The 18934-nt window shown below is 38.9% G+C and overlaps 2 protein-coding genes across 5 annotated transcripts in view; one reads left to right on the top strand and one right to left on the bottom strand.

The window, feature by feature from the left end:
• The first annotated feature begins 2296 nt into the window (after positions 1-2296).
• PRG4 (proteoglycan 4) lies at positions 2297-18385 on the top strand. Of its 4 annotated transcripts, XM_069544145.1 has the most exons (13): positions 2379-2446; positions 3027-3125; positions 5563-5685; positions 6976-7095; positions 9562-9711; positions 10222-10344; positions 11691-14348; positions 14929-15006; positions 15754-15890; positions 16170-16326; positions 16746-16943; positions 17336-17461; positions 18168-18385. In XM_069544145.1, the coding sequence occupies exons 2-13, from the start codon at positions 3053-3055 to the stop codon at positions 18263-18265; spliced, it is 4041 nt and encodes a 1346-aa protein (XP_069400246.1). In that variant the 5' UTR covers positions 2379-2446; positions 3027-3052; the 3' UTR covers positions 18266-18385. The 4 variants fall into 4 exon arrangements, with proteins under 4 accessions (XP_069400243.1, XP_069400246.1, XP_069400245.1 ...); XM_069544144.1 differs by lacking the exons at positions 9562-9711; positions 10222-10344 and having other exon boundaries at positions 2381-2446; positions 11691-13070; positions 13146-14348; XM_069544143.1 differs by lacking the exons at positions 9562-9711; positions 10222-10344 and having other exon boundaries at positions 2381-2446; positions 11691-13046; positions 13095-14348.
• The window catches only part of TPR (translocated promoter region, nuclear basket protein), a 63680-nt gene continuing 63066 nt past the window's right edge, over positions 18321-18934 (bottom strand). Inside the window, exon 52 of the mRNA XM_069544140.1 lies at positions 18321-18519. Coding sequence (XP_069400241.1) covers positions 18464-18519 — 56 coding nt within the window. The 3' untranslated portion in view covers positions 18321-18463. The remainder of the gene's footprint in view (positions 18520-18934) is intronic.

The raw sequence follows: 18934 nt of genomic DNA on the forward strand, positions 1-18934 counted from the left end.
GTCCAGTGGTTGGTTAAGACTGATGCTTCCACTGCAGGACGTATGGGTTTGATCCCTAGTTGGGGCACGAAGATCCCACGTGCCATGCGATGCAGCCAAATAAAGAATATATCTTGCCATCATTCTAACAATTTTCCATCTTTATCCAAAGAAAGAAAACATTCGTACAGATAACTCTAGAAGGCAATAATCAGAACACAATCTGTTTAAGAATATATGTCTGTGTGCATTTCTGATATTCTTGGTATTCCCAGCTTTTCAAACAACTAACAAGAAAATGATATAAACATCTGACTTGAAAAAGTTACAAAGCTTCTAGCTTCCCCTTCTTGACCTCAGGAAAGCTAAGAATTAATTTAGTTCAGTTCCATCCAACAGGATTGTCTGTAAGACAAATCATAATCTTTAGCCAATTTCGTCCCCTAAGGGAGAATCTGCCATAAAGACCCAGGGCAAGAAGGCACCTGGGTCTCAGGAACAAAGACCCAGAAAGCTCTCAGAACACTCTCTGCGTGACTGCTTCCTTCACTTGCATGTCTTTATTCTGAAGGACTTTCTCTACTTCCTTAGACAGTTGTTCGCACGTTACATGTCTAAATAGACAAACTTGTCGTCTCTGGATTGCAATTCCAAATTTCCAGGACAGGGAAACATATTAACCCAGTTTATTTCAGGTTTCTATTCCCCATCTTGCCGGCTGAGGCTGATGTGGTAAGATCATGTATATGAAACTGGCTAAAAGGGAAATATCCCTAAAGTCAGGGAGGTAGTTCTCAGAGAAAGGAGATTGTGTAGATCAGATAGTCTCTAAATTGTCCTCATACATATAGCCCAGAATAAGAATTGTGGAAACAAAAGAGATGCTTATATTACAATCTCTGGGTTTTACAAAACCATCTCATAATCTCATAAACCCACACGTACACATGGAGGAGTAACATTTAGTACCCTGATTAAGTACTGAAGGGGTGACTTTGATCAGAAGGGAGCCAGATAGAGTAGGAATACAGTAGACCGCAAAATAAATAGGTTCAAATTTTGGCTCTGGCTCCTACTCGTTTACGTATCCTTAGTAGGGTCACAGATTCTTCATCTGTAGATCTTCATCTTATTTGTAAAACATGGATGATTAGATATAAGTTTAAAGGCATTTTAAAATGATAATTAAGCGTAGCACCTACCAAACACATAGTATACAGCAGACTCCAGCTCACAACAGTTTGGTTCAATAAGCGTGTATTGAACACATCTTGGTGAAGCACTGGACTACATATGAAGACATAGAAGTTAGTTGTCCTGGGGAAATTCAGATTGTTTGAGGGGCCTGGGAGGTGGGAATAAGGCAGATGAACAGTTAATTCAATAATCATTGCAGTTGTGCTTTAGATTGATCTGACAAGATTTCAGGGAGGCGCTAGGACATAAACTAGGCCCCTATGTAGGTAGAGAGGACTTGAACAGGGAAGTGCGTGCATGCTCAGTCATTTCAGTGGGGTCCGACTCCTTGTGACCCCATGGACTGCAGGCCGCCAGGCTCCTCTGTCCATGGGATTCTTCAGGCAAGAATACTGGTGTGCGCTGCCATTCCCTTCTCCAGGGGATCTTTCCAACCCAGGGATCGAACCCATATCTCTTAAGTCTCCTGCATTGGAAGGTGTATTCTTTACCACTAGCGCCACCTGGGAAGCCCTTGAACAGGAATATTTCCTATCAAACCGGGTAAAACCTTGAGCTAGCTGACCCAACTCTGGGAAGCTGATGGTTCACATTTTCTCTGTGACAAGGAAGCTACATGAATAAGTAAAAAGACCTTTTCCAAATATTACTGGGCTTAAATAAAGGTGTTAAGGGAGACATCAATATAGTTTTTGAGCAGGTTTTTACATAGTAAAGGAAGATATAAAATCCACAGTGAAAATCATCCACCTAATAGGTAACTGATAGCATATTTTCTGTGCTCAGTGAAAATGAAAATACTCAAGAAAAAAAATTAAACATTTGAATGTATAAGTTCAGAAAACTTATGCCACAAGCTGAAACTAGATAAAGTTTCAAAAACACTCTTTGCTGGGTTGACTGGAAAAAGGAAAAAAAAAAAAGAAATGATACCAGCATTTGACTGTTTTAAAGTTGTTGCACCAGTCAAAGCCTGCCAAGCAATTTACCATCTCAGAACAATTTGTTCACTTCACTTAGAAATTAGAAGTGTGTTTGGGCCAATAAATCTAAATTTATTTGTAGTAGTCATTTTTATTAACGGAAGTGTTTTCCAGATGTTACTTAAGTCTGGTCGGGTGGGACCTGTTCCAATAAATGAGGAAAGTTTGATTTCATAGGTTGTCACTGTTGATTTTGTCTAACCTTTGGACTAATTGGTTCATCCTAACATTTGCTCTGATATATAAGACTTACGGGACATTGGAGAAGTTCATCTCTTCTTTTACGGGTAAGTGTCACAGTTAACTTGCTTCATGGAATTATACGTTTTCAGCTCAATAAGGATATACTTTATTAAAGGTGCTTGAAAAGATTTATAAGGATAGTAGCTGGAGAGTTTAGAAAAGAATCACATTTATGCAATACACCTGCTGGAAGCTTATGAATTTATATTGAGAGTTAAGAGAATGTTGGAATGATAACTCTGTTCAATTAAATTTTACTTAAGCTGGTTACTTATTTTTTCCCTTCAATATTGGATTTAAATCTTATACTTTAAGTACATGCTGTAATTTGAATAGAGTTTTAAGATGTCTTTTTTTTCTATTTGGGAGATTCTAAAGTATTAAAATGGTCAGTAACATGATTGAGATGGTGATTTGATGATATTTTTCTCTGTATAAGATTAAATCTAATGGTCAAGTATTTACAATGAATTAAGGCTGGTTACTTTTAAATGTCTTGCTTTAAGAATGGGAAAGTTTTTTATCATTAAATTGAATTTTGAAACTATTGAGATGCTGTAATACAAGCATAAATTAGTGGTGAGATCCAAGAGGAGTTTTCTAATACTTTTATTTTCTTTCCAGCGAGGGCTCAGTACCTGAAAACAGCCATGGAGTGGAAAATACTTCCCATTTACTTGCTGCTGCTTTCTGTTTTCTTGATTCAGCAAGCTTCTTCTCAAGGTACCTTAACTGTCAAAAATACTTTTATTTGACAGAGATTGCTAATTGCTCAGTTCTGACTTTTATGACAACAAAAGAAATAACTTTCTAAAAATGATATTTGTCTGACTCTAATGTATAGTAAAACCTTAAAAGTAAAGAATGTGTAGCATATTTATAAGCATTTTATATTATGAAATCTTTGTAGAGTTTTGCGCTTTTCAATAGAGTAGTTTTTGTACTTATTGTTTCTATGGTTCTCCCAAAGGTTTAAAACACACAGACACACAATAAAACTATGTTGGAATGATATCTCATCAAACTAACCAAAATGAACAGTATTTAAACAGCATATGATTTTTCCTACATGTTTACAAATTCAACTAATCTTTTGTATCAAATAAATTCGTGATAGCTTATGTTGGCATCATCTTGATATAAATATACTACAGTGAATACTTACGTTTCAAAGGGCATTTTAGTAATCTTGAAAGTGTGCCTTCTTCTTTCAAGGACTATTTATTCAGATAGGAATTTATACAGGTGTGAATGTCATTTTACAACACTGAACCATTCACAGCCCTCCAGAAACAGTCCTGTAAAAACAGTTCTTATTATTCATTTTTAGAAAATGTTAAGGTACGTGCAGTGTAATCACCTTAACAGAATTCTCTAGCATCATAAAATAGATTACTTAACAATAACACCAAGCTTTGGATTTTTGCTTCCCTTTTTTTCCTTTGATAAGCAAAATATGAGAGAAGAAAAATCAAGGTACATAACTGTTGTGACAAAATTACTTTTATAAGGTAGACACTTTCAGTAAAACGATTAAATCAACTGAGCATGTGAGATACCTGCCTGCATGGACATAGTTTCAGAATCACTTAGGTAAGGTGGAAAAACTCATGAGAGCAAATATAAATATTTAATCAGGAATGATGAGTACTCTGGTGTCTCCAAGTTCTTCTGCTTTCTCAGAATAATATTACAAGGTTCATAACACAGGTGCATTTCCTAAGTCACTTCTCCTTCGTAATACTATTGGTGGGTCACAAAAAATTTTACTCCTTTAATTAAATGATTTTAAAACTAGTTGTTCAAGTCAATAAAACTAGGACATTCATTAAATCTATGGAAATGAGTTTTTCCTATAAAAATAATTGACTTCCTATTTCAGAAATCTGCTGGTTGCAAAAGAATAACCTTTTGATGTTGTCTTGTCTGCTTTTCTTGCCTTCTCAATCTCTTCCCGTTCTTTTTTCTGTATATATAATATATGTATTTATATACATACACTATATATGATAAGCATTTTTGTATGCACTGTACACATATGTATGTAAAAAGTTCTGAAAGTTGTCCTAATGTTCACTGTTTTACTTGCATAGTAAGACTTTAATTTTCCTGGATTCATTATTTCGAGATTTTTTCAGTGCTTCAACATCCCTCTGTGGATTCAGAACATTGCACCTGCCAGTCTCTATTCCATGGATGGATTCAGTTGTTACATTTCTGTGGTTATTTCTCAGGGAGGTTTTCATGGTGTTTCCAAATGATTTAAAAAGTATGTGTAAGGATAATTATGCTTTTACTTTATCTAAAATAATTCTGTTCATGACTTTTATATTCATGCTCAGATGCTTTTCAAGAATTACCTATTTTGTACTCTCTTTAGCAGTGGTTGAAGGCCTCTGACTTCTCCCCACATTTATAGACCCCAGTTATCCCCACCAGCGAAAGGAGCAGGAGTAGAGGAAAATTTACAGCAAGCATAGCCAGCTTGCTGTAAATGCATCATCAGGAATGAGAGGCGATGTGATCGGGTGGGGAAAGTTCGGGTTTTGGATTCAGATAAATCAGGGCTCAGATTCTAGGTGGGCTGTTTCCTTAGGATGACCATGCAATTTAGTATACAAATCAGGATATTTCTAACAGGGAAAGAGGTCGATATGAATGACTGATATGTGATCACTGACCTGTAATACATATGTGCTGGAACTATTAACTAACTGGGTGCCCTTAAACGAGTTCCTAAAATTTCTGAGTTTCAGCTTTCTTATCTCTAAAAAGGAGACTACTGAAATTCTCCTGGCAGCGTTTCAGGAGCACTAGAGATAACGTGTGACTCAGTGACCAGCACAGAGATGCTTGGTAAATGGCAGCATTAGTAGAATTGTAGCTGCCCTCCCCCGGGAAGAGCACCCTCTTTGTGCAACGCCATTACTCAGCCTGGTTTTCAAAGGTGTATTTATGTTTTCAGTCTAGTAATGACTAAAAGGCATGGTCAAGGTCACCTAGGACGAAGCAAAGGTCACTGGGACCCATCACACCATCATTCCCAACCTTTTCCAATGGATAAAACTCTCCATCACCAAGAGGCTTAGTCCTTCTCCTTGGACCTCTTCTTTATATAAAGTCATTTGGCCATGTTTACGCTAGTATTGTATGATTTTAGATTTATCAAGCTGTGCAGGGAGATGTGGGGAAGGGTATTCTAGAGATGCCACCTGCAACTGTGATTATAACTGTCAACACTACATGGAGTGCTGCCCTGACTTCAAGAAAGAATGCACTGTGGGTAAGTCCTGAGAGCTCGTGTCTCCTCTGTCAAGCTCATGTCCTGTGAGTCCCCTTGCACCCCGTGCAGTGCTGTTGTCAGACTGTTCCGCGTCTTTGTGCTGAAGTGCCTTTCTCCCTTCCCTTGCGTAAATGTGTGTGCTGTGCAGTGTGCTGCTGTGCCTGAAGATGACGTCAAGCTGCGACCATGGGGGCGGCTAAGGGGAACCTGGAAACCTGTCACTTGCACAAGGCTATTGACTAGTGCCAAGCGTCATGTCTTGTTTTAAATAGAGACTTAATATTGTGACTCAGGAGTCGTTAAGTAAACAGTAGTAATTCTTTGCTATTAACCAGAGAGGTAATTACTTAGTGATGGAGCCCTTCAATAGCTTCGTCAAAGAGGTTCATGGAAATAAAATAATTTTGCTTACTGTTTGACTTTTTGATATTAATATGTTTCTAGGTTACCTGAAAAAAGGCACTTTACAGTGTTTAATAATGAGTATTTAATGATGAATTTCAGTTAAAACCAAAGGGTGTAATTTAAATTATGATACTTCACTTAAAGATATTTTTGACCATTTTGTTGTTAATGTGCAAAAATTTCAATTTATGAAAATTATTAAGGTGGCTCAAAGTTATGTCTGCTTTAGAATTTGCATGTGAAGTTGGTAAATATATTGTTGTACAATTTATTTGTTGTGTAAGGTAATTATTTCAAATATGTCTGTGTAAATCACTGTGGCTTTAACCAAGGCTTTTGGGGAAAACAAGCAGACTTCTCTTATATAGTCCATACCAAAGGATTGGGCTGACATCTTTCAGCTCTATACCATGCCAGTTTGTCATAATAAAGGTCTGTGCATTCTGAATAATTTTTGAGCCTAACTAGTTACCTATTTAAGTCAACTCTTTAGGATATATTGTTATAAAATATGTATGAACAATTTAAAAAATCCATTTGGAAAGTAATGGTGTGAGGAGAGGATGGGGGAATTCATACGAAGGATGCTTACCTCTTTAGACATTTCTCAGTTTTCCGTTGTCCATACATGAAATGACTCAGACAGCATTGGGATGTCTCTTGGAGCCATGAAGGGCAAGAAAAGTTTCCCTAAGTCTCCAGATTTCTTTCTTGACTTCAACTGTCTTCATTTGGGAAACCAACCATTTCCCAAATGCCAAAGAAGACTTAGCTATGCACTTTTGAAGCTCTAGTCAGCTATAAGGTGGAAAATGGTTAATCAATACATAGGCATGATGGACCGCACAACCAATAACCTATAATGTTTTGCTTTGCTCTGGGTAGAGCTTTCCTGTAAAGGCCGCTGCTTCGAATCCTTTGCAAGAGGGAGGGAGTGTGACTGCGACTCAGACTGTAAGAAGTATGGCAAGTGCTGTTCCGATTATGGCACTTTTTGTGAAGCAGGTAAGCATCCCATTACCGTCAGTGCTTCTCAGTACAGCCAGATCTGTGCACCTACCCTAGTGCCACAGATAATGTCTAACACATGGTCCATCTCAGGTCTTGATTTTACTAACATGTAAGCTCTTTGTTTCACCGCGATGAATTAAAGAAAGAACACTTCTTCCTATCACTCCCTGGCTCAGCCAGGTTCCAGGAGCACAAGAGAAACAGAGATAGGGGCCGATTATCCATGCTTTTCGCTTCTAGGTGTGGTTCAACTGCAGGTTAAATCAACAGTATCCAGCTCATTTGATGATTTCCTGTCTAACCCCATTGTGCTGACCTCAAAAAGTCAACTGTCCTTTGAACTATCTGTGCTTTTGCTCTCAGCGTTCTTGAGTGTATATCTGAGGACAGAGTTTACTTCTCTGAACTAGTAAATTTAGGAGTCAGTTTAAAGCACTAAATTGATCAGCAGACCAAGAAGTTAAGTGTCTACTGTGTTCCTCTCCCCTCTCTTCAGTCTCAAGTCTCTATCTAAATGTCTGTATATGAAGGGGTCAATAAAAAAAGGTAGTTCCATTTTAAATCCTCTTCTCTGATTATAGGTCCTGAAGGAGTACTCTGAGAGCTTAATAAAACCCTCTAAATTTACCAAAAGAAAAAATATTTATAAAAACGTATTTAAATAATTGATTCCTTTTTTTTAACCAAGTGTTTTCTCTTAAATCCTACTCTGTTAAAATATCTGTAGAGTAAAAGTGAAAATACGTACTGCTTGCATAATCTTATCATTTTATTTAAACAAGGGTGCATCTTTTGCTTCTTTCAAACAGTGAAGAAATAGGGTGGAAAACTATTAATCAGCATAGTGGAGGAACATTTCTTAACTCTTCACTGTTTTCATTGGAAAGCATTCCAAAAATAACGGAGACAACACCCTTGTAATTAAAATCTCCAAGTGCAGAGTTCCTGCAGCTTTCAGATGGACCTATGAGATGACCTTCTTATTCACTCATCACTCTGATAATTGTTTTGGCTGTGAGACAAAAAACTAAGAATTTATTTTGGGCAGAGGATGGATAGGGAGGGAAGATGATTAGAGAATGATCAATCATTGAGAGAACCATATTAATAAAGGCAATAGTTTATGCTACCAAGTGGTGGGTCAGATTACTTGATGTGTATATAAAACTCAATGAAAAAAAAGTTGATGAAGGTAGTGCTTCATTCACAGAATTCAGAGATGGTCAGGGTCCAAGTGAAAATAGAGGCATCCATTAGAGCTTCAGCATTTTCTTTAAAAACAAACAAACAAACAAAAAACACACCCAAACTATCTTGCAACTCACCATTTAGTCGTTTTAAGATTGCTAAAGATACTGCTTATAGGCATCTATATGTCTCAAAGTCCTAACAGTTCAAGAATTGAAGCAGTCAAGCACCTCTGAATGTGGATGAGAAAACAGTCCAAGAGGTTAAATAGTTTGCTCAAGATCATTAGAATGTGAAAAAAATTTTCTCAAGTTGTGGTACCTGACATTTTTGGGAGGGGAGAAGAAAGCGGGAACATTGTGGTGGTCAGTTCATGGAAATTACAAAAACAGTGGAGGAGAAGTTCGGTAAGAGTAGCAGGATTTATCACCACTCTCCCCCACCCTCGGGGCCTCCTCTCTCCCTGTTCTCTGCTTTCTTATCTTTCAGAAGTCCCTCTTCTTTTCTCCTGGTTCCTAATGGTCAAAACATGTTCCATGTCTTCTCCTCTAGGCCTAAGAAGGGGCAAAGAGTAGGGGCGATACAAGGTTAAAGATACATGCCAAACCATTAAGCTATTTTATCTTGGATAAGGGCAATGCATTTTGAGGAAAGCATAATCTGAAAGTGTGAAATTCTTCCAGGGGTAAATATTCATGTAGAACTTTTGTAATTAAAAAAAAGAAAAAAGGTAAATTGGTATCATTTGATTTCAATGAATATGACAACAGGAAAATGTAATTTTTATATTTTTCTTCTTGAGAGCATATCTGTCAACCACATGCAGGGATTATTTTTGTAACACAGAAGGCTGGAATAAAGGATGCTGCGCACAGAGTTAAGCATTTTTTAGGCAGGCAAACACCTCTGGAAATTATCTAGGAGAAAACATGTCAGTTTGCAGGCAGGGTGATTCAAGAGGGCTTGCCCATTTGCCCAAGGTCAACAGCAGAGCTTTGCAGGTCTAGAACTGGAATTCAGGTCTTCTGACTCCTGAGCCTTTGCTCCAACTCATAATTTACAGTGATTTGAGAATCCTTTTTTTTTTTTTTAATAGTAATGCATTCTCAGAATTCATTAATTTGTAGTAGTTAGTGCTGGGCTAAGAGCTTGCCTGCACTGGTTTTCACCAGCATCTACTCTTGAAGCCAGATGGCATCTGTGCCTTTCACAGTTAAGAATTGCTGATGAATGTGAACAAGATATTAACCGACCTGTCTTGCTTGGCCTCAGTGCATAACCCCACACCACCACCACCTCCAAAGACTGCACCTCCACCTCCAGGAGCATCTCAGACCATCAAATCAACAACCAAACGTTCACCCAAATCACCAAACAAGAAGAAGACTAAGAAAGTTATAGAATCAGAGGAAATAACAGAAGGTAGGAAGATGACAGATGCAACAAAAGGTTGTTTCTAAGATGAAACAACCTGTAGGTGGATTACTTCTATGAACTCTTCATAGAATAAGGTGATCTTCGGAGTCATTAAAGGCTCCTCACACTTTTTGTTTAAGTCAAAGTTCAAGCCAAAGTTATTTTTCTTATTTACCAAACTGTATAGGACTAGATTAAAATAATCAGAAGAAACAAGACTTATTGTTTTAAAAAGAGCCCATGATTTTCTTTGTATAACAATTTGATTCGGTGGGATATAAGAAAGCTGAGTGAAAGTTATATATTGAACAGTTACACTCTAGTATCTGTGACAAGATCAGGTGCCTTGCTTTTAACTGACATTTACAAGAGCAGTTGCTCATTTTACTGATAAAACAAAAGCAGAATATGACATTTGTAGATCAATTAACAGCATTTTTTGTTGTATTTGGACTGGCAGTTCTTTTTTGCTTTAAATCACAGTTGGTGTGATCAACTTTTTTATTTGATTTATAGAACATTCTGTTTCTGAAAATCAAGAGTCTTCCTCCTCCTCTTCCTCTTCCTCTTCAACTATTCGGAAAATCAAGTCTTCCAAAAATTCAGCTGATAATAGAGAATTAAAGAAGAAACCCAAAGGTTTGAGCATTGATAAAGATCAATGACTATATCAATGCCATGCGAACAATAATTATCTAAAAGTAATGTGTGTGGGAGAATGATTTGAGGACATTTCAATACTGGGGGGGGGGTGTAACTTCATAAATATTAAAAGATATTCATGAAAATTTCCTATAGGAAATTAGAGCCAAGCAGCTAAGACATCACTCTGTAAAGCCAAAGAAGACGAGAGCAGCAACTGGAGAACCATAGGATGGCATCAGAGATGATTGCTAATGGTTTTCTATTTCAGTTCCCCTCTACCTGATAGCATTTCTCTCTCTTCTATCTTGCGGTTTCATTTCTCCTTCCCTATAACGAACATTTATATTCTTCCTTAAGTAGTTTGAAACTTTAATCCATTAAATTCTCATATATTCCTGAAAGGCAATATTATTCTTATTCACATTTTATGGATCTTATTATTTTTCTAATTATGTCATATCTGATTTTTCTGTAGTAAAGGACATACTACAGAATTGGTGATTACCTCCGAAAGAGAAATTTCGTTTGTTCTGCTTTTTAAAAATATTTCCTAAATTTCTAAAAGATATTCTTATTCTCCAGGAAATGGCAGATTTTGGATACTGGAGTTTTGAAGAATTCTATTTCCTGGGTGGTTATTTCCCCCGAAGCCTTCTTTCTAGCTGAATAGCAAGATATTTAATCTCTGAGAATTAATAGAATTGTTTGAGAAACAGAACTCATCTAAGTGGTGTGCTTGGGTTCTGTGGTTCACCCGTGGGGTGGCTGCTGCGGGAAGTCCTGTTAAATAGGGTCCTTTTGCTGCCATGTTATCCTAATCTCCCTCTCTGTATCCCCTGAGACTGCTGAGTTTAGACGGACAGAGAAAAGAAGGAAGTTCAAAGCCATGTGCATGGATGCAGGGCTAAGCTGGAAGCTTGGGGGTGACTGGAACAGATTTCTTGATGCAGATATAGAGGTTTCTGAGGGAACTGGCTCAGTGGGTCTAAAGATGCTGGAACTAGATTTCCAGTAAAGGGGCAATGAGCAATAAGGAATAAGAAGAGCTAAGCAAGTGAGGGCAAAGAACATTGATATGAGAGTTGACTTAGTGTTATTGATCATATTAACAATTTCCAAGTTGCCACTTGCTTCCATGTATTAATTGTATTGAATTTTATATTTTTCATCCCTTATTCATTCCCTAAAATAGTCCAGTAAAATAGTATTTACCATTTTACAGTAAATCAATAGACACGTTAGAGATTAGCAATTTGCCTAGATACACACAGCCAGTCAATGATAAGGATGGCATCTTTATGTCCCAAAAATTAAAAAATATATATATTTTTTTCCTCTAGTAAAAGATAAGAAGAAAAGAACTCCTAAAAATAAACCTACCCTAGAACCACCAGTTATAGATGAAGGTGGAAGTGGACTGGATAATGGTGATTTCAAGCTCACCCCAACTCCTATCATTCCCACCACTCAACGTAATAAAGTTACCACGACTCCCAAGATTACAACAGTAAAACCAACACTTCCTAAGCCCAGTCTTCCACCTAATTCTGACACAACTAAAGAGATACCTTCGACAGTCAGAGAGACAACAGTTGAAACTAAAGAGACTTCTACGACAAGCAAACAGACTTCCACTAGCGCAAAAGAGAAGACAACTTCAGCTAAAGAGACACGAACTGCAGAGAATACATCTACTAAAGGTCTTGCACCCACACCTGAAGCTCCTGCTACATCTACACCCAAAGCTAAAACTATAACCAGATCCCCTACACCCACCACCCCCAAGAAGCCTACTCCCACCACCAAGGAGCCTGCACCCACCACCCCCAAGGAGCCTGCTCCCACCACCACCACCAAGGAGCCTGCTCCCACCACCACCAAGGAGCCTGCACCCACCACCACCACCAAGGAGCCTGCACCCACCACCCCCAAGGAGCCTGCACCCACCACCACCAAGGAGCCTGCTCCCACCACCACCCCGAAGGAGCCTGCTCCCACCACCACCAAGGAGCCTGCTCCCACCACCCCCAAGCAGCCTGCACCCACCACCACCACCAAGGAGCCTGCACCCACCACCACCACCAAGGAGCCTGCTCCCACCACCACCAAGGAGCCTGCACCCACCACCACCAAGGAGCCTGCTCCCACCACCCCCAAGGAGCCTGCTCCCACCACCACCCCCAAGGAGCCTGCTCCCAACACCGAGGAGCCTGCACCCACCACCAAGGAGCCTGCTCCCACCACCACCAAGGAGCCTGCTCCCACCACCGAGGAGCCTGCACCCACCACCAAGGAGTCTGCTCCCACCACCACCAAGGAGCCTGCTCCCACCACCACCCCCAAGGAGTCTGCTCCCACCACCACCAAGGAGCCTGCACCCACCACCACCACCAAGGAGCCTGCTCCCACCACCCCCAAGGAGCCTGCTCCCAACACCACCACCAAGGAGCCTGCTCCCACCACCACCCCCAAGGAGCCTGCTCCCACCACCACCACCAAGAAGCCTGTACCCACCACCCCCAAGGAGCCTGCACCAACTATCCCCAAGGAGCCTGCACCAACTTCCCCCAAGGAGCCTGTACCAACTACCCCCAAGGAGCCTGCTCCCACCACCCCCAAGGAGCCTGCACCAACTGCCCCCAAGGAGCCTGCACCAACTGCCCCCAACAAGCCTGCACCAACTGCCCCCAACGAGCCTGCACCAACTGCCCCCAAGGAGCCTGCTCCCAACACCCCCAAGGAGCCTGCACCAACTGCCCCCAAGGAGCCTGCTCCCACCACCACCCCCAAGGAGCCTGCTCCCACCACCACCCCCAAGGAGCCTGCTCCCACCACCACCCCCAAGGAGCCTGCTCCCACCACCCCCAAGAAGCCTGCTCCCACCATCCCCGAGGAGCCTGCACCCACCAGCCCCAAGGAGCCTGCACCCACTACCACCCCCAAGGAGCCTGCTCCCACCAGCCCCAAGGAGCCTGCTCCCACCAGCCCCAAGGAGCCTGCTCCCATCACCCCCAAGGAGCCTGCTCCTACCATCCCCAAGGAGCCTGCACCCACCACCCCCAAGGAGCCAGCTCCTGCTAAACCCAAGGAGCCCACTCCAAATTTTCCTGAGACACCTGCTCCAAGTTCTCCTGATATACCTGCTCCAACCACCTCAAAGGCCTCTACTTCAACTACTGCCGTGCAGCCTGCCACTACTCCGAAGAGCCCTGCTGAATCAACTCCTCAGCCTCCTATAGAACCCACACCAAAGGCTCTCGGAAAGAGTCCCAAGGAACCTGCAGTACCCACAATCAAGGCTCCTAAAGTGAACAAACCTGAAATGACTACAACAGTTAAAGACAAGTCCACAGAAAAAGACATACATTCTACACCTGAAATTACAACAGCTGTAGCTAAGATTGTAACAGAGGCAGCAACTAAAACAGAAAAGGCTACTGAATCCAAAACACCAAGTACAACCACAGGTGTAACATCTACCACAACCAAACAGACCACGTCATCCAAAATTACTCCTAAGACAACTCTTGCACCTAAAGTAATGACTGCCACAAAGACGACGACCAAAAAGACTGCAAACAAGCCTGAAAAAACCACAGCTGTACCAAAAGGCACAGCTACTAATTCTCAAGTGACAACTCCTAAACCGCAGAAACCAACCAAAGCACCCAAAAAGCCCACTTCGACCAAAAAGCCAACACCTAGAGTGAGAAAACCAAAGACTACACCAACACCCCCAAAGATGACATCAGTAATGCCTGAACCGACTCCTACCTCTTTACCAGAAGCCATGCTCCAAACCACCACCAGCCCTACCCCAACCCCCAACTCAGAAATAATTGAGGTAAACCCGAAGAATGAGGATGGAGATGCTGCTGAAGGAGAAAAACCTCACGTGATTTTCAGGCCCCCTGTGCTAACTCCTATAGTTATTCCAGGCACTGAAATCATAGTGAGAGGACACGGTCAAGGCTTCGGCATCAACCCCATGTTTTCAGGTAATATCAATCAGTTACTTCCATGTTTAAAATTGGCAATGTTAAATCTTTCTGAACCAGAATGCCCTGATTTGGTGTTATTCTACTGATATATATTTAGAACCCTGAACTTAACTTGTGAAGTTTTACATCTTCTCTACATGTAAGCAGAGAGGTAATCAGATAAGTTTATTTGGTATTTGGAAAATCAAATAACCTAGGGTTACAAGAATCTGCAATATTTTTTGCCAAACCAATTCCACAGGGCAATCAGAACTAAGAAACAGAATTTGACATTGACACTGAACATCTAATACCTGTCAAATTTACATGAAGATCAGGTACCCTGACCCATTTCAATTCATAATGTATGTTTATACACTTTTTTGAGTAATATCACCTTTAAGTAAAACTATGAACAGTATCACTTTTTTAACATGTAACAGTTAACACTTTTTCCGAAATGCATATACCTCCAACATGTACTCTTCAAGAGCTTAGGAAAGGGTGAACAGAGAAAAGAGAACCTAATGGGAAGATCTGAAATGAGCGGAACCCTCTTCTCATTTTTATGTTGGCTTAATTTGTTAATTTGTTTCAGATGAAACTAATTTATGCAATGGTAGGCCTGTGGATGGACTGACTACTTTGCGTAATGGGACACTAGTTGCATTTCGAGGTGAGTTTTGTACACATTTCTTTTTCTGCTCCTTGTTTTGTTCTTGGAATTCATGAGAACGAGTCATGGGAGTACAAATCTGAATTGAGCTTCCTGGAGGGAAACCTGACTGATAAACTTACCTCACATAAATTATAAGGACTTGAGGGTAAATACTCAAGTATTGGATTAAAAAAGTTAGACATAGTCAAAGTATGTTAGTTGCCCAGTTGTGTCTGACTCTTTGCAACCCCATGGACTGTAGCCCACCAGGCTCCTCTGTCCATGGGTTTTTCCAGGCAAGAATACTGGAGTGGGTTGCCATTCCCTTCTCCAGGGGAACTTCCTGACCCAGGGATCAAACCTGGGTCTCTGACATTGCACAGATTGCTGACCATCTAAGCCACCTGGGAACAAAGTAACAAACACAACTAAGTTATTCAATTATAACTACTTAATTCTAACAGATAAAGAAATTGAGAGATTAAGTGACTTTCTGTAAATCAAAGCTAGAAGGCCCTTTCTAGAAAACTGGGAAACTAAACATTTTGTCAGGCTAAATTTCAGACTTGAGAAACATCTACTCTCAGAAATGTTCAAATACTGTCGTCAGCATTTAGTACTCACAATTCTAACCATCATAGAATGCTTGTCAACACATTCAATCTGTTTATGATAACTATTTTTAAAAGACTTGATTTTGGTTTCTTCTGGGGTAGGTTTCGGTCTTCATTCTGCTTGTAGGCTGATCATCACTTTCAATTTTAGGTCATTATTTCTGGATGTTGACTCCATTCAGTCCACCACCTCCACCTCGGAGAATTACTGAAGTGTGGGGAATTCCCTCCCCCATTGATACAGTTTTTACTAGATGCAACTGTGAGGGAAAAACGTTCTTCTTTAAGGTAAGAAAAATATCTTTGTGAGAGAAATCAGCAAAGTTACTTTTTATTATGAAAACATAAATCAGTTTAACTTCCATTTCAGAAGGTCTCCATACTTACACAAACTACCATTAAAATTTGATGTTAATTTGGTAACCTTGTCAAATTATTCAAATTATTAACTAAGGTAAAACTTTCTCCCAATACCTAAATCTAATAATGAGTTTCTAATCTTCCCCCCACTCACTTTATAACCTTTTAAAAAAGCTGTTCATATCATTTCCTCTTTTTAACGATCAGGGTTCTCAGTACTGGCGTTTCACCAACGACATAAAAGATGCAGGATATCCCAAACTAATCTCCAAAGGATTTGGAGGACTAAATGGGAAAATAGTGGCGGCTCTCTCAATAGCTCAATACAAGAACAGACCTGAATCTGTGTATTTTTTCAAGAGAGGTATGTGTTACATAATTAACAAAATTAAGAAAACTTTTAAGGAGAGATCTGACAGGAAAATTTCTTAAATATTTTCATTTATTACTGGGATTACTGTCAACAAATAGCTTTAATGTCAAAAATCAAATATTTTCAATTAAAAAATAAATTAAGGGCAGTAAGAAGTATTTTGCTTTCTTGACATTCAAATCACAATTTCATGAGTTTTTAGGACATTTACATAAAGAATGTTATTTATTTTCAAACAAAGCTGAACTATCCAGTGTGTTGGCTTTATGACTAATAACCATTATTAATGTCTGGACTATACTGTATAAAAAACATCCATTGTTTTCTCTACTTTGTAAAAAGCTCTTTCCACCTCTTTTGGGCATTAAAATTAATTTTCATGATATATGTGATTTTCTAATTCATCATAGGTGGCAGCGTTCAGCAGTACACTTACAAACAGGAACCCACCCAAAAGTGTACTGGAAGAAGGCCTGCTATAAACTATTCTGTGTATGGAGAAACAGCACAAGTTAGGAGACGTCGATTTGAACGTGCTATAGGACCTTCTCAAATACACACCATCAGGATTCACTACTCACCTGTCCGAGTCCCTTATCAAGACAAAGGTAATATTTTTTACTGTGTTAATTCTTACACATGAAGTAGATGTAATATAGCATTGATTATTAAATATAAATTCTGACCAAATAACCCTAATACTTTAAGCTTATTAATGTAAAACATCAATTTACCTCAATGAATGACCAAAGATCAATACCGTATTTTTTTTTGTGGATAAGAAAGACAATTTATTCAGGCTTATTAATTATAATAAATACCATTAACTAAGAACATTAAGCTCAAATCTATAAAGTTGAGGCATTGAAGTTAACTCACCCAAGGTAACAGAGCTACTCCCAAACTATGGTTAAAACCCATGTCTGTGTGACTCAACAACTGCTCTTTCCAATACAGTACACTGCCGTTCAATCTAACACACTGAGAATGTCATCTACAGGCTTCCTCCATAATGAAGTTAAAGTGAGCACACTGTGGAGAGGACTTCCAAACGTGGTTACTTCAGCAATATCACTGCCCAACGTCAGAAAACCCGATGGCTATGATTACTATGCCTTTTCTAAAGGTAAGTTATTATCTCTGAAACATGAATAAAATCAAAGCAAAACCAAGTGTTCAATGGTGACCAAAGGTGAGAAGTTAAATTCTATCACTTACTCTAATTATTCTGAAGAGAAAGCTTAGATTATTGGTTTATTTTCAATTAAACTGAATGGATTACAATTCATTTCTGCCCTATCCTTCATGAGATTAAAGCCTAGTATAATAAAACATCCACTAAACTGAGTTAAAACTGCTAATGAAAACATTATTTTACTTTTATTATCAGTGGCATTTAACAGAGGCCTTACTTACTATAAAGTTATATTGATTTATATAATTACACAGTCTGAAGATCAAAAGGAAGTTCCTGAGAAACTAATTTTATTAATTATATTACCTGGGGTATTTTTCTTTGAAAAAGTCATGAAAATATAAGCTATTCTGCCTATATAAATGACATCAGAATATATTTTTTTAAAGAATAAAATTCAAACAAATTACCATTTTTTAAACTAACTTGGTTTTCTCAAATTCCTACACTGAAAAAGCAGAATTAAATACAATTTTAATCAAAGATGGTGAAAGGTCAGTCTGCCTAGGCAGGTGGTTTTCAGAAAAGTTGAAATTAATACATTTCTTATATTAAAATGATAAATACTCTCTTTCAGCATAACACTAAATAGAAACTACTTTTAAGTGTTTTATTTTCTTATCCTTCCTCTTTTTAGATCAATACTATAACATCGACGTGCCAAGTAGGACAGCAAGAGCCATTACTACTCGTTCTGGGCAGACCTTATCCAATACTTGGTACAAGTGTCCTTAGACTGATGGGCGAAGGAAGAGCCAACTAATTAAAATGAAGAAACGAATGATCAATGTTGACACTGAAATACATTTTATTAATAAAGAATGTTGAGATAAGCACACCAACTTAAATACAAAAGTGTTTTTAAACTTGACAGTCATTACACTGAAACAGATCTGGTAATCTTATTCACAGTTATTATAGTTTATAGAACATTTAATTAATATTTCCTCTATTTATTCCTCCTCTCCCTCCCATTGCATGGCTCACACCTGTAAGAGAAAACAAGAAAAAAAACTGAATGCATCCTTCAAAGTTAGCTCAAACTAGAGTATTTTAAGAAGTTAGCTTAAAACTAGAGTATTCACTTACCCTAATTCATTATAAAAATTTTCAAGATCAAGTGTCTAAGCATATAGACACAAAACCATGTTAGGTATTTTACATCTTCAGTGGAAATCATTACAATTAGATTAATGTTTTATAACATGAATGCAATCTCTAACAGTTAAACTAGAAAACAAAGATATTAAAGTTTTACATTTTTCTTTACATTTTTTAACTTTTCTTTTGTGACTAAACAGATCACAAATCCTTATTCTTCTGTATAAAAGGTATAACAACAAAAGGCAGAGATGTAACAAGTGATTACACAGCACCATAACATTTTAGCTTTTCCAGATCTTA

Source organism: Ovis canadensis, chromosome 12 (genome assembly GCF_042477335.2).
Source record: "Ovis canadensis isolate MfBH-ARS-UI-01 breed Bighorn chromosome 12, ARS-UI_OviCan_v2, whole genome shotgun sequence".
Classification (NCBI taxonomy): domain Eukaryota; kingdom Metazoa; phylum Chordata; class Mammalia; order Artiodactyla; family Bovidae; genus Ovis; species Ovis canadensis.

Excerpts from the sequence above, each read along its gene's own strand:
- PRG4 (XM_069544145.1), top strand. The coding sequence starts at position 3,053 with ATGGAGTGGAAAATACTTCCCATTTACTTGCTGCTGCTTTCTGTTTTC. Across the intron at positions 15,007-15,753 it reads GACACTAGTTGCATTTCGAG|GTCATTATTTCTGGATGTTG; the intron begins GTGAGTTTTGTA and ends TTTCAATTTTAG. Across the intron at positions 15,891-16,169 it reads GAAAAACGTTCTTCTTTAAG|GGTTCTCAGTACTGGCGTTT; the intron begins GTAAGAAAAATA and ends TTTAACGATCAG.